Source organism: Aspergillus tubingensis (genome assembly GCF_013340325.1).
Source record: "Aspergillus tubingensis WU-2223L DNA, scaffold_6, whole genome shotgun sequence".
Taxonomy (NCBI): Eukaryota; Fungi; Ascomycota; class Eurotiomycetes; order Eurotiales; family Aspergillaceae; genus Aspergillus; species Aspergillus tubingensis.
In genome coordinates, this window is record NW_023336280.1 from 2,858,561 (window position 1) to 2,872,765 (window position 14,205).

The 14,205-nt window shown below is 50.1% G+C and overlaps 4 protein-coding genes across 4 annotated transcripts; all 4 read right to left on the reverse strand.

Annotated features, from left to right (window-relative positions):
- Positions 1-1,225: 1,225 nt before the first annotated feature.
- Positions 1,226-2,692, reverse strand: AtWU_04701 (NUDIX hydrolase; the record flags this gene model as incomplete). The annotated part of the gene is made up of 5 exons (XM_035499812.1): positions 1,226-1,554; positions 1,641-2,027; positions 2,204-2,230; positions 2,318-2,474; positions 2,666-2,692. 5 exons carry the CDS (start codon positions 2,690-2,692, stop codon positions 1,226-1,228), a joined length of 927 nt encoding a protein of 308 aa, XP_035355705.1.
- A 783-nt stretch (positions 2,693-3,475) lies between these two features.
- AtWU_04702 (MRS7 family protein) lies at positions 3,476-5,266 on the reverse strand (the record flags this gene model as incomplete). Its single annotated transcript, XM_035499813.1, has 3 exons — positions 3,476-4,525; positions 4,587-5,110; positions 5,200-5,266. The coding sequence occupies 3 exons, from the start codon at positions 5,264-5,266 to the stop codon at positions 3,476-3,478; spliced, it is 1,641 nt and encodes a 546-aa protein (XP_035355706.1).
- Positions 5,267-5,919: 653 nt separating this feature from the next.
- AtWU_04703 (glycerophosphocholine acyltransferase) lies at positions 5,920-7,624 on the reverse strand (the record flags this gene model as incomplete). The annotated part of the gene is made up of 2 exons (XM_035499814.1): positions 5,920-6,658; positions 6,708-7,624. 2 exons carry the CDS (start codon positions 7,622-7,624, stop codon positions 5,920-5,922), a joined length of 1,656 nt encoding a protein of 551 aa, XP_035355707.1.
- Positions 7,625-9,228: 1,604 nt separating this feature from the next.
- On the reverse strand, positions 9,229-11,083 carry AtWU_04704 (DUF2841 domain-containing protein; the record flags this gene model as incomplete). The annotated part of the gene is made up of 6 exons (XM_035499815.1): positions 9,229-9,803; positions 9,877-10,062; positions 10,136-10,627; positions 10,705-10,909; positions 10,973-11,020; positions 11,072-11,083. The coding sequence occupies 6 exons, from the start codon at positions 11,081-11,083 to the stop codon at positions 9,229-9,231; spliced, it is 1,518 nt and encodes a 505-aa protein (XP_035355708.1).
- Between the last annotated feature and the right edge of the window lie 3,122 nt (positions 11,084-14,205).

Genomic DNA, 14,205 nt, shown 5'->3' on the forward strand with positions numbered 1-14,205 from the left:
GGTCCAGCTTTGTAGTACACATTAATCGCCTGGCACTGCTTGAGCCGCCACCAGACCCGTGCTGATGGCCATCATGCTTGGACGAAGAATGCGAGCTGCAGTATCAAAGCCAATCGAGCTGATCCCATGAGTGAACAGACCTGACCACGTGCAGCGATAGCCCCAGCAAACATGAAACTTCACCTCCTCTGAGTGCTGGCATCTACTACTTCACATTCCATCAATCTTGTATCTCAATGGAAAAGCCACCACTTACAAGTCTTCTTTCCAGGTGTACCAATGCCATCGTATCCAGATTAGTACAATAACCACGAACCATGAGCAGAACACGACCTCTACTGACCAAATCACAATCAATCTCCACTTGACACTACGCCTACCTCCTCTCAATACATCTACCTACACCGACACATCAAACCCCCAACCAAATATACTCCTCATGTCAAACCATACCCTCACCAAACATATCTCACCAGACACAATCTCGTCTACCAATTTACCCCCCTCAACAGCACCTAAGTACTCCCTCCCTCCCATAAGTAATCACACATACATCCACCAAATACCACCAAGTAGCCCAAATCAAAATCCGCCAACCCATCATCCCCTCAGCCACTCACCACCACTCACCACCACCCTGCACACGCTATGTCCACAATGACAAATCCCTCCGTACCCGTATTCATCGTTTGTGTAACCAACAAATAAAATCTTACGAAATGTTGCGTCCGGAAATAACTAGTATCAATCAGAACATGGGGAAATAATAACTAACTGCAGAGCGGTTTTAACCGATAGGAAATTGGATGCAAATGCATGATATGCATGCGTGTGTGTATGTGTGCGTGGGATGTCATCACGGTGGTTGTAAATTCAAATACCTATGCATTGGTTAGTGCTGTTCAACGGGTATTTGCAGAAGGTGGATGGGGTGGTCATGGGCAGGCAGATTGGGAGGGGAGATAAGGGGATAGATGTCTCGTTTGGGTGTGTGAGGTGAGTGAGTGAGTGAATGAATGTGTTTCAGGGGCTGTGTGCTGATAATACTATGGTTATGGTTAAGGCTACTGATGCTGGGCTCGCGTGGTGATGTTCTACGGGTGTTGTAAGAACCATCTATTCTCCTTGTCTTTGCTTTGGTTCATAGAGCTCGCTCAAATATAAACATATGAATGGTCTCTAAATAAGGCTATCAACATAGCAGATCCAATAAGTACTGTAAGTATCAACTAAGTTTAGCCGCCATCTCCATATCCCGCCTAGTCAACTGATCCCCTGTCCTCCGAATCGGACTTAACCGTCCCATCTTCCTTAACTTCTCAATGATTGCCTCATCCCCAAAGTGACTATTGTGCTCAAATTCCGGCTCTTCGGCATACGCAACCCGTGCCACATCAACCAACATCCGCGCCGTCATCCCAAACACCCGGTACCGAGTAACCTGTGAGGCCTTCTCCTGCTCCTCCAACTGACTTACCGCTTCTTTCTGTTCCTCCGTCCTTGGTTTCGGTTTAACCACTTCTTTAGGCCGGACAGGGACGAAGAATTGATGCACTGCTCCTAGTCAGCCACCACAAGACGCGCAACAAACAAGAAAGCAAGCAAGCAAACAAACAACCAAAAGAAGAAATAATACTCACTTCTCCAGTTCTCTTGATGCCACTCCGTCCAAGCCCCCTCATACCACTCCGTCGGATCCCCGTCACCCCAATCCTCCATATCCCTACAGCGCAAGAAATTGCGAAACGGCGCCGTAAACACCGCCGCGACTTCGCGGGCATCCAGCCTCGGGATCAGCGAGACTTCAGGATCGGCATTCTCGCCCGTCCGCTCATCAAATGAATGCAGCAGCGCCACACATGGTCGAACGACTAGTTCCGTTCGCGCTAGGTTGGCTGGGAACTCACAGAGATGCTCGACCGTGAAGGGCCGAGGTAGGTGCTCGTCGTGTTCGGGGAGGCCGATCTCTTCTTTAGCTTCGCGGCGGGCTGTTTGGATAGGCGTTTCTGATAGGGAGTCGGCGCGGCCTGTGTTTTTGGTTTAGTTCGGGTTTGATATCAGTGTGATGTAGCATATAGTATATAGCGTGTTGCTACGGTAGATCATAGGACGATATCTATCGTCGTACGTAGCACACATAACAACTCCTTAGAGAGATGGCTGTGCCGTTTGAGAATAGATAAGAGAATGAGAGACGACTTACCACCCGGTAAAGCAGCCTGTCCAGCATCTGTCATATCACAGTTAGCCACACTGCTCCACCTACAACACCAAATCAAGCGACTACTAGTGGAAAGAGGTGTGCAGATATACATACAAGACCTCAACGTCGCCGCCCTCATCGTCAATACAACCCTCAAGTCCCCTCTCTGGTCCGCATACAGCAGCACCAGTACCGCGGCGCGGCGTGACAACGGGACCGAGGTATAAGTTGTTGGCGGGGGAGTGTAGTTTCTTAATCGGGCGATGGCTTTCTGCAGTTTACATTCATTGTTAGTTAAGTACTTAGTATTTTGCTTGCTTACAGAGTGATTGGGTTATTTTGGTTGGTTGGTTATTGATGGATTGAGTTGATGTTACGTCATTTGGTTTTGGGGGAGGGGTGTGTTATGTAGATGAGAGGAGGGAGGTATATTATAGAAACGTGGAATGTAGGATGATGTACCTGTGAAGTTAGGTTTAAAGGGGGCATGGTCGTGGGATCTGCGACGTTGGGAGAGGTGCAGAAGTGACTTTGGGTGCTGAAGGTGCGAGGGAGAATGATCCGTGAGGAAGAATAGAGTTGGCGGTGCAGTATACGATGGTGATGATGGTGGAGGAGAAGAGGATTTCGCATTGCAGGAGACAGAAGAAAACAAGGTTAAGAATGTAAGGGTTTAGTTGATTTATCTATCGATTGGCTAGCTCGTTACTTGGCCATGTGTTGATGCAGGACTGATAGTTTAGTTGATTTTGGTGGAGGTACGGAGGGAGTAACTAAGTCACTTGATAAAGTTATCGGGGTTGTTGCCGAGGTACTTGACGGAGGAGCCGCTGACTGCAACGTTAATTACCCGATGTCTTGAGCAATACGAAGTTATTCGGTAGGTATATTTTGGTATAGATTATAGTACTATCAATTAATATCCACGTCATATTTTTGTCCAGATCAACCGTCCAAGTCGACTAAGTAAGTATCTATTTCAGTGTCGGTAGGTCACAAAGAAAGAAGCCTGGTTTAAAAGGATATAAGAGACCCAAATTCGATGGTGTCCAACCACGGATCCCAGAAATCAGAACAAGAAATGAAACGAATAAATAAACAAACAAGCGAACAGAGTCTATCGTATACACAATAACACATGGGAAGAAAAAGAAAGGGAGAGAAAGTAGAGAGTATAGGGGTAGGGATCAGGAGGAGTAAAGAGATCTATGTCAGGTTCATCAACGCGGTATAAACGCCCTGTCGAAGCAAAAAGAGAGAGGCAGGTTGCGATTATTTCTTCTCTTCCTTAGCCTGGGTAGACTGTTGTGCCTGCTCGGCTTTCTCGCCCTCCTGGACGGCTTCGCTGGCCTCACCCGCTTGCGTCTTGTACTTGGCTTCGTACTTGACGTCTTCCTTGTCATCGATATCCTCAATGTCCTTAGGAGCAGACACGCCCTTCTCCTCGTTCTCGCTGTTCTGCTCGTTCTCCTCCTCGATCAGCTCTTGCTGCTCTCTGATGACCTCCAGACGCTGCTTGTTGGTGGCAGCGCCCTCGGCATTGTGAACCTCGAGCTCGATTTCGTGGAACAGCTCCTCGGGGATGCTGGACAGAACGGACTGGAGAGCCTCAATCTGGGACGACATCTCGGCTTCCTTACCACCCTGGGCGTAGACGTATGCGTTGCTCAGCACAAGAAGGGTGGAGGGGACGCCCTGCTTAAGACGCAGGTCCAGCCACATCGACATGTCCTCGCGCAGGCGAGCGGGAGACACACCGTGCGTGCGGATACCACGGGAGGCGCATGCCATCTGCAGTTCAGGGACAGACAGAGATTCCACACCTTCGTGGAAGATAGCGCGGTCGTCACGCTTGATCTGGCGCATACGGTGGCGGATGTTGTAGCGGAGCATGGCGTCCGTTCCAAAGGTGTTGAGGTTCATGTACTTGCAGATACCCACCAGCTGAGGCCGAGACAGGTTGTCGAGAGTCAGGTCATCCTTGAAAATCTTGCACACCTTGATCACGTCGGCGGGAGTGGGCGATTCTCCCGTGGTGCGGATCTTCTTGAAAAACTCGGCAAACTCTTCATTCTTGACGGTCGCAGCAGTGACCGGGAGACCAGACTCCTTCAGTGTGTCTTTCAGGAAACCCGAAACCTCCTTACGTGTGGAGCTCAGGCTTAGCGCCTTCTTCTCGCGCGCCTTCTGGCCCTCGTAGGTGCTAGGCAGCATGTTCGGGAACAGCTTCAGGGCAATAGGAAGCAGCAGTTCCGCGAAGGGAATGATAACAAACATGGAGAAAGGCACAAGGCGACCCAGATCCTTGACGGTTCTTTGGAGCTACACACAAATAATCATTAGCGGCGATCAATGCAGCGTATCCCATGCGGGCTGTACTAACCTGACGGTGCTCTCTGCGACTGAGTTCATAGCCAGCAGCCATCTTCAATGCCAATCTAGAACTAATTCTGACTTCCGTAGCAAGAAGCTTAGTACCATCCCAGTAGTGCTGGGCTTCCTTCTTGATCTTTTGTCCGATTGTCAGTTTCTTCGTCTCCTTCTTCTCCTCCTTCTTGCCATCAACATCCGCGGTCTTCGCCGTTGTCAGCTCAGCTGACTTTCCATTGTTCTGTGCAGCGATTTGAGAAGAAATAGACTGTCCAGAGCTTGGTGCGACCTTCTGGACATCTTTGGATGGCTGCACGTTGTCCGGGGGGAGGGGCTTCTTGGCCTGCTCTGCGTTGAAGCCCGGAGGGGGGAACGAGTTTGAGGAAGAGGTGGAAGAGGTCGACGGATCGGTGGCATATCCGCGCTGCTGAGGGACTAGAAGGGCGATTGCCGACAGTTGAGATGGCAGACCTCTGCCGTTGAATCGGAGGTTTGCGGCCGTCGACGCAGCCAAGGCACCGGAAAGTCGTTGCCGGGCTGCATGCGAACACTGAGTTAGCGATCAAGCAGTCAAAGTCGAAGCCCTTTTGGGCCTCGTATAGACAAGAGATTTCAGTTCAACTTACCGATCAAATTAGGCCGCAATACTGCATTGCCGCGCACAAGGCTAGCTGACCTCATTGTAACGGACATTGCGGAAACCTAGGGGATCGAAATGCTCGGAAGATCGAGCGAATGCAGACGGATGCACAACAATACGGAGCCAAATGCGGGACGTGACTTCAAATGTGACACACTGAGGAGAAAGATATGAAAGAAATCGGAAATCACAAAAGTAAGACGAGGTGCTGGCGTAGTGTCGTTCGTCCCCGGAGAGTCTGGAGCAGAGGTGGCTACACACGTGACCGCGGCGACGTCGGACTTAAGGTTTGATCGCCGCCGAACGCAAAATGCGAGTCCGGCCGGCTTCGCTACTGGAAGCTTCGACTCCCGATTTCACCCCCCATCGTGACTCAGTTCATTTCCCCAAGGATGGACTAACCCACTAGCTGACTATCCACATATTCATGTCATTACTTCGCTTGTAAAGAGCATCTCGTAATTACGGACCACATCACATCATCACGCAAGTCTAAGAATCAATCATATACTGTCATAAACAAAAAGCAGAAAATGCAGCACAGGACAGGCCAGACAGTAAAAGGAATGATAAAAGATGAAGTTGGGTATCAACGAGAAACGGTTCCGATCTGGTCGGATCCACAAGTCAAAGCTATAGGCAAGAATCAAGACTCATGAACGAAGCAAAGGGAGCATTATGTGAGGAGCTTCATGTAACAATCGTCTCAAGACCTTTCCCGGACCCCAGAATTGTCGGCAGCATGGCCGCTCTCTACACCTGTCGATTGCGCATCAAGAAGAGGGATCTGATCAACGCCGACTTTGTCGGATCCGCCACTGGCCGATTCCTCGAGACCCTTGGCCCCGACTGTCGCAGCATTGTCAGACGACAGAAGCGTTGGGCTGGAGACCCCTTCCGGGGACGATTGCCAGCGAGCAACATCCTTCTTCAGCTCTTCCAATTCCTTCTGGAAGCGCTTGCCGAAGACGTCGATATAGTATGTCGCGCCGTTGTGAACGCTGAGAATGAAAAGACCAGTGAGGAAAAAACCACTCGCCCACCGAGACCAAAACCACAGAGGGCAGGGGACCATGGTCAATATCGCATACAAGTACTGAATCAGCATAAAAGCCGGAGCCTGGAGAGATTCGGGGAGGCTCAGGACAACTTTGCCGATCCAGGTCTTGGCATACGACTTGCGGAGCCAAGTGAAGCTGGTCGGACGTCCTGCAGCAATCTTCTCGGCACGGCGAACAGTAATAAAACAGTGGTACGTCAGCTGCCAAATAACGTAAGGCACTGTTGCCCATCCCATCATTTCCAGGAGGTTGAAATGATTGGGCGAACCCGGTTCACTGAACTTGATCTCGTAGATCGCCGGGAATCGTTCTCGCAGCGTCTCCGCTGACGTCATATGGACGAGACAATGCAAGGAAACGGGTGGCATGATGTGGATAAACAGACTACCCTCAAGTCAATGGTTGTTCAGAATGGCATCATAGCGAAGCTTACCTGACCACCTTGTCCATACTGTGGAAAACCATCGAGTTGCGCCACATGGCAATCGCAACGGCGTTGTTGCCGAATACTAGGCAAAAGGTGCTGATAAACAGCCTCTTTGAGCCAGGGAAAACCCAGAGGCTGAGCATACAGAGCACATTGACAAAGTAGCATAGGTCAGCCAAGAAATAGTGGTAGCCCTTTTTGTGATACCGGTAGTATCTGATTGGCATGAAGTAGGCCAGCTGCACGCTGAACCAGATGTAGAAGTACTCTGGGAACCCTCCAAGGAGGTAGCCGCTCACGAGGATGTTCATAACACCAGCGATGAAAGAGATCTTCTCACGTAGTGTCACAGTAGCCGTCGCATTCCATTGTTTCCCCAAGCGTTCCACGCCATCTTTCATGCGACGGCGGTACTTGTCTAGCTGCTCATCGGCTGTTGGGACCCGTCTCTTCCATTCGCCCACAACACGTTCCTTCGCGTTAATCGAAGTAGACTTGAGCTTCTCGCGTTGTCTCTTTACTTTGTCCTTTTGCGCGTTGAGTGCTCGCTGCAGCCTTTCCAGCCTTTGTGACAGAGAGAGGTTATCAAGCAGGTCGAACACCGACAGTTGGTCTAGAGGCGGAAATGTCTCCCAGTCATCATGGTAGGAAAAGGACGGGTTGCGCGACAGACGCCCAGGTGACGCGGGCGGCGAGTAGAACGTATCAGGCGAGTTTAGCGTCTCTTCCGTTTCAGAGAGATCGTAGTCCGTGGTGGGATGCAAAGCAGGCGAGCTACTGCTAGCCACTGACTCTGGCTTCCTAGCATCAGAGAAACCACCGTCTTCCATGATGAGCCTCTGCTGAAAGGAAAATATCGTGGGACCGTCACGGGAGTGTGGATAAGGCCGGCTGAGGAAGCGTCCTATAGTTAGCATCCCCATGTTGATTAGAGTAGATTATAGCCAAGCTTGGACTAAGAAGGACCGGTGTTGCAGCCGGGCAGAAAGGTAGGGTAGATCAAGGGGCGAGTGATGGGATAAGGAAGACAGAGCAGGAAGTGATCCGAAACGGATGCGGATTCCTTATCAATCTAAGGCATGGTGGACGAATCCGTGGATGACTTACAAACAAAAGCGGCGAGGTATACTGTATTCGAACCAGAGGATAGAATTCGGATGACTGAGTTTCTGGGATGATAAGGCGCAACCAGTGTGCTTCAACGCTCAGAGCGCATGACCGTAGAAGTCGGGGAGCAGAAGGAAAGATGCAGGAAGTTGAGAGCAAGTTGGAAGGATGAGGTTCTCCGTGTGCACGCGTTGGAGCTTGTGGTTGGCTGCTGCTGACTTGTCGCGACTTTGCCGTTCCAGACCGGCGATCATCTATCCTGACCCACCTGCGGAGTGCTGCAGCCAATAGAAAATTGTTATACTCTCCACATGATTTGCCCCCATTGGATCCCATGGTTCATTTGTCCCGTTGCGAGGCTTATAGTAGATTCCATGCCTGAGGCGGTTGCCATGTTTTCTGGGGCGTCTTCAAGGGTCCCGTCTCTCGGACATCTCGCTCTCCTCGCATTTTACTGTGTACACACTCATTACTACTTACTCCTTTGTGTGCTAAGAAGTCTCTGAGTAGTTAGCTTGATTGTCTGTGCTCGATCTATGATCGACTAGACATTCAAGTAGATGCGTGTCTTTGTTTCTGGACATTTAAGCTCTACTGCAACTATGATTGCTGGGAACTCGTTCCTGTCGGCACCTGAACCCGGATTCTGGCTTGTCTGCAGTACTACTCTATAGTAGTGGCGAAGGCCTGATACGCTCTTTCGAGATGTTCCTGTCCCCTGGAAATTATTACTGCTTTCGGCGTAGGCATAAAGCAGGGAGTAAGGTACCTAACAGACCCTGCCATGTCTCGCATCATTGGCTACTAGTCTATATAGCTGTGGACATGGCGATACTGACTCGATTCCTGAGCTAATCATCAGGGACTTGTCTGGCGCCATACATATTCAAAAGACTAAGAACCGGTCGTGCAATTAGTTATAGCAGCTAACTCTCGCGGCCCCTTGAACACCTGGCAGGTGCTGTACTACCCCGCTTCGTGCGGGATAGATCACTCAGTAGTAATTGCAGCGACCCAACACAAATCAAGAATAGATGGCCTATGATATCTCCCCTTATCAAATTGTCTTGGTTCTCCTATATGCAACGAATAATAATGACTGTCAGTAAATGATTGATGACCACCTTTCCTCGCTGTTTTGCACCTTGTCCAGAAAATGAAATAATACAGAAAGTTGTCTATATCACAAATAGTATGTATCCGCCACTTGCGCCAGCCACAGTGCCGCTGAACTCCACGTATTCTGAGTACAGTCACTTCCTCAAACATGAGACCCCCCAAAAATATTGTTATACATAGGAAATTATGCAAGCGCAAATGGAGGGGTGATCCAGATCTCGGGATGGCTAAGACCATTCAGTATATACAGAGCGTCATTTGGAAAGGGTCCCCGCCGTGCGTCTTTCAGTGATTTGCCACATCAGTATCCGTTATATGGTAGTGCCGTATGGGCCGGTGGGAGGCTCCAAAATCCAGGCTGATGACTTTGTTCAGCAGATGAAGTGGCCATTTGCTGGCTACCAAAATAATCCGGCATGCATGAAGCCTCGGTGGGATGGATATCCCTAGAAGCACAGGACCCCCCGCTGGGTTCACTCCCTGACAGCATTGGTGCAGCCATGTCTGTTGAGTATGTAGACAAGCCGCTTTCCAAGGAGCTCTTCCGACTGATGGAGGGGCTGGATACCGGCGAAGGAGGGTAGCAGTAGTCCTGATTGGCGGAGCGTTTTGTTTGGTGATTCACCTCCATTGGTGGCAGGCGCCGCTCGTCGGAGGGTACAGGCATGTCAGTGTGCGATTTGTCCGTGGCGGCTTGCACCTCACTCTGGTCCCCAGGACTCTTGCTTCCCTCCGTCGCTTTGGGGGCATCTGGCTTGTTGTTCATAATCGGGAGTGACAGTTCACGAGAGTTGTTAGTTGTCTGGTCCCGTAATTCAGCGAACAAGAAGTCCTCATCCAGATGGACATGAGAAACGTAGATCATTGTGTCCCCGCCTATAGAAAGTGTTAGTCGCTTGGTGTTGGGGTGTGGCTTTCAGTCCCCTAAGGTATGGAAGCGAATGCGTACTAATTTTGCCCTCCATGTACAATTCTTCCATATAACGAACGTAGTATATCTCATCAAGAACTTGTAGACGGCTCTCGGGCTGAATCTGGCGCCGCACGTCTTGTCCAGCATCCTTGAGCTTCTCAGCGGTGATTCCTCGACTCTCCTTTAGTTCACACAGAATATGAACAAGCAGCCTGATTCTCTCTGAAGAGAGAGATGATACCAGTAAGTATTCAGCTCTCACGATTCAACCCGATGGAAGCTAGGAGCATCTTACCGGCCTTTTGAAGATGGTCGGGCTCTTTGTGTGTCACCCCTGTAGGCCACCATTTCGGCTTAGTCAATTCAGAATCCATCTTCTGTGATGATCCTCCGGCAGCCCGTCGTCCATTGTATGGGTGGTTGACCTGCTTGCGCGGTTCCACCAATTTCACAAATGCCTTGGCGATAACCCTGCAGTTTAGCTGTTGAAACGCTTCGAATGCCTTCTCATAGTATCGTCGCACAAGATCTGTTTGCCCTAGGCGAAGTGCTGTGCGCCTTAGCGACGGTGTGGGTGAGGCGGAATCCAAATCAAGTCCGATGCCCGAGAGTTCATGTCTCAAGCTACGCCTGTGACGCTTGTTTTGTAAGGACTGCCATTCACAGGGAATGAGACCGGTCTGTCGTGGGAGGCTTGGTTGATACCATGTGTGCTGTAGGCCGATTGAAGGACTGGACAGAAGCATTGGCTTCCCCGTGACATCGCCGCTCATGTGACTCAAGGTGTCTGATTCGGGCAGGAACACGTCTTGGTTACTACTTCATCCTTGGCTGGCTCGGTTTTACAGTTGCCAAATCACTTACTGGAATGGAGACTCTGCAGGCTGGGCTGCCATGCTGTAGTCACCGACTTCAGAAATCGGTCCTGCACGTCGTCTGTGAAGATTGCCTTTTCGCAGCCTGCAATGGACGGCGACGCTTCTATGCGAAGGTCCCCATTGTGGTCAATGCAAAGCATAGCGAAGTGCGTATAACGGAAGTTGACTGCGGATGATGCACGTTGCATGTCCTACCATGACATGACATCAGTTGGATGATCCATCCTAGTTCAGACTGGGGAGCTTGTCCTTACCGTGTGGCTCGCCTGAGCAGTCATATCGTGATATGATAACATCTGATGCTGGGCTTTATTAGCTTTCGTGGACTGACCTATCGCAATGGTAGCACGGACCGGACTTGTCATACTCTACTATAGGAAGTCAGTGTCGAGCCGAGTCGCCTATGCTCACTCTTTACCGACTACCGACAATGATAATGGAATGGATAGATAAATTCAGATACTGCCACCTCACATCAACATTCAAGGAAGCCAATGGGGAGTTGGCAGCTTAAGAAGTTTCGTGTGCATGATCTTCAAGGCTCGGGCGACGGCCTATATAGGTCTGGAACTACCAAATATAACATGCCGAGGGAAAAAGAAACAAGTTCCTTCGGAGTTGATGACCGAAGGGCAATTACAGATGTGGACAAAAGTACGTTGGTCAACATTCAGCCATTGGATCATGTCATGATGTTCAACGCGGCCTTCTGGCACTTATGACGTGCAAACTAATGCAAGGAAAACAAATACATACAGAGTCTGACCATTAACTGTTACGGACAACGCTCTATCATCTAGTCTGTTTCCGTTGCCATGCGTGCATGGAGCCTAGCCATGCAGCTCCCTCTGGTCTTTCCCGTTTGAGGCTTACGTCTGGCTGCCTTAGCCCCATCGCCTATGGAGCAGAGGATCAGTGTATTTAATGAGGGCTCGAGCGATACAGTGGCAAATGCTTATTTTGTTATACACATGAGTGGAGAGCTACAGATATGACACTCGTATTCATCCTCTGTTTCTTTACGTGGTTTTAAATCAGTGCCGCAGAAAAAATAGTTGACCAACAGAAAGGTTACCTCTTCGTGCAAGGGTAAAGATGGGCCCAAGTCGAGAGGGGAACTAGGCGAATAGATGCACTCCAAGCATCGAACGACTGCACTAAAATCTCAGGTCAAGGTCATTGGGTTCCGAAACACAGTGACGGCCATGCAATTCAGGGATCATGCATTTACGCTCGGCCTGGTTAAATTTCGTGCTGTACATGCCAGACTACAACCCCCCTGGCCGGCAAGCTAATTCAAGGAATAGACTCATCTCAATTTACCAATCACAGGCGTCTCTGGGGTACAGTAGGTTGGCATATTTCTTTTGACGCAATAGCGCAGGCTAGCTAATACATGATAACTACCTTCGGGATTTGCAGGAGCCAATACACCGTATTAGGCAGAGGCCAAAAGTCACATGGCAGTGGAAGTACCCGGAAGTTACCATTGAAGAGAGATCATAGGTCAATGCAGACTCTTGCTAGCCTCTCATAGTGCTACGGCGAGCCGTGAGTATGGTGCTGGCTTCGCTTCTTCCTGTCATGCCCAGAGCCCGCAGGTCAGACTGAACTCTGAGTGACAGCTAGATTGGGTTGCTCAAATGAAGCCTAGCCACAAGAAGACTAGGATCGGCGTTCCGCCAGTGGGAATAATTCCTTTGTCAAAGTCCTCACGATTAGACTTTGCCGATACTGCCTCTCTCGCAGTCAGTGCGGAAATTGCGGAGTTTGGGCGTAAGACCTCAAGGACCACCCCTAGAGCCTGACCGCCGATCGCAGCCACACTCTGTCAAGTGTCAACGGCAACCATATTAGATTCTCATTTAAGGTTCAACTGTATCGCGTTGGAGTGGAGAATCGATCATAGAGTGTCCTGGCTGCCGCACTATGAAGCCAAGACAACTCTACAACCCTTCGGTCTCGCTAACAGACAGTCCAAGCGGGAGATTATTTTCGCAACTAGAAACCTAGGAAAATACGTATCCTGGTTGTTTGGGAGGGGTAGTGTGCTATGTCTTACACGGATAATACATCCATCACTGACCATTGGGTCCGGTATTTCCCACCATTCCCATTACTTGCGGAGCCTGCGTCAAGAACGGCTAGGCAGAAAAAGTCAAGTATTACAGCACACGGGCCCCTTGGCTATCGACTCGCGATTTTGACCAGCCTGGCACGCCACGGTGGACCGATGATCCACAGAATGTTTGCGTGGAACGCTAGCCACTAGCCGAACGGGGTCTATCCTGTAGGTCACCTATTGAGCATCAAAAACACACACTGACAGATAGAGAAGAAAAGGGGGGAGGGGCGCAGGGATCCATACCCATTACCATAGTGCGTAGCGGGGACATCCTCTCTATAGCGCTTCTTCAGCTCTTTCCAGTCTCTCAATTTTAGCTTCCCGAACCTTCACTATTAGGGCCCTTGTAGGAAACATGCAGACGGTGAGACATCCGCCTACGTACATCGTCCTGCAAACTTGCTTTCTTACCAGGAAACCCTGCATGATGGCTTGCATGCTTCAGCCTGAGTGAGCCATGACTACAGGGTAGAGAAGGGCAAGACGATGGGCAGCGAAGCAGAGCATGCCTCACGCTAGGAAAATCCGCAATGCTCTGCCTGGCGACAACAACCCTTCTGGTTGACTACTACTGCCCCAATGACACTCGACCAGACAGAAGACAATGCTGCAGTCAATCCTTGGAATATTAATTAAAGGCTAGCTCAGAGTCCGAGCACTTGCATGAATCGATCCATCAGGCGAGTTCTGGTACTCCGAGGAAGTGGGATAGCCGTCCGTCGCGCCACCACTCAGCCCGGCTAACTGGGCCGTGGCTTGGGGGAAGCTACGTATCAACCCGCTAACGCAGATCATTGACTAGCTGTACACCGATTATTCGATCAATAGAATTCAAAATCTGTCGCAGCGGGAGACATGGTGCAACCGATCATTCTTTACCCCCATCAAGGTTACATCTGTCTCGCCATCGGTCGACAGGTCTCTCGCAAACGCCGTACCGGGAGAGTTGCCACCATCCACTTTGTTTATTTTTAACAAATCGAGAACTATTTGCTCTGAGTTTCCCACTCTGGAAGATATCCTCCGAACAAATCGATGCTTTGTTGGATTTTTAAAATGCCCTTTTCGGCTGGAAAATCATGGTAGCCATCAATGAGGCAAATCCGCGAGTCTCAGATGATTCCCACGTACTCCGCATCAGTACGGAGCAGGCTCAGGGTTGATATTTCCTCGTCTGAAAGTGGCAGATGGAGCTGATCGTCAATTTGAAGTGAGGATTCGGCTTCTTCTCCGTATCGCTTGGAACATAATGATGAAGCCGCCGATACTTCGAATGGGAAAGACTGTGTGCTCCAGCAAATGCCCAGGCTTGAGCTACACATCCGCATCTAGAGAAAGGGTAAAAACCCTCTGGAACTTTAT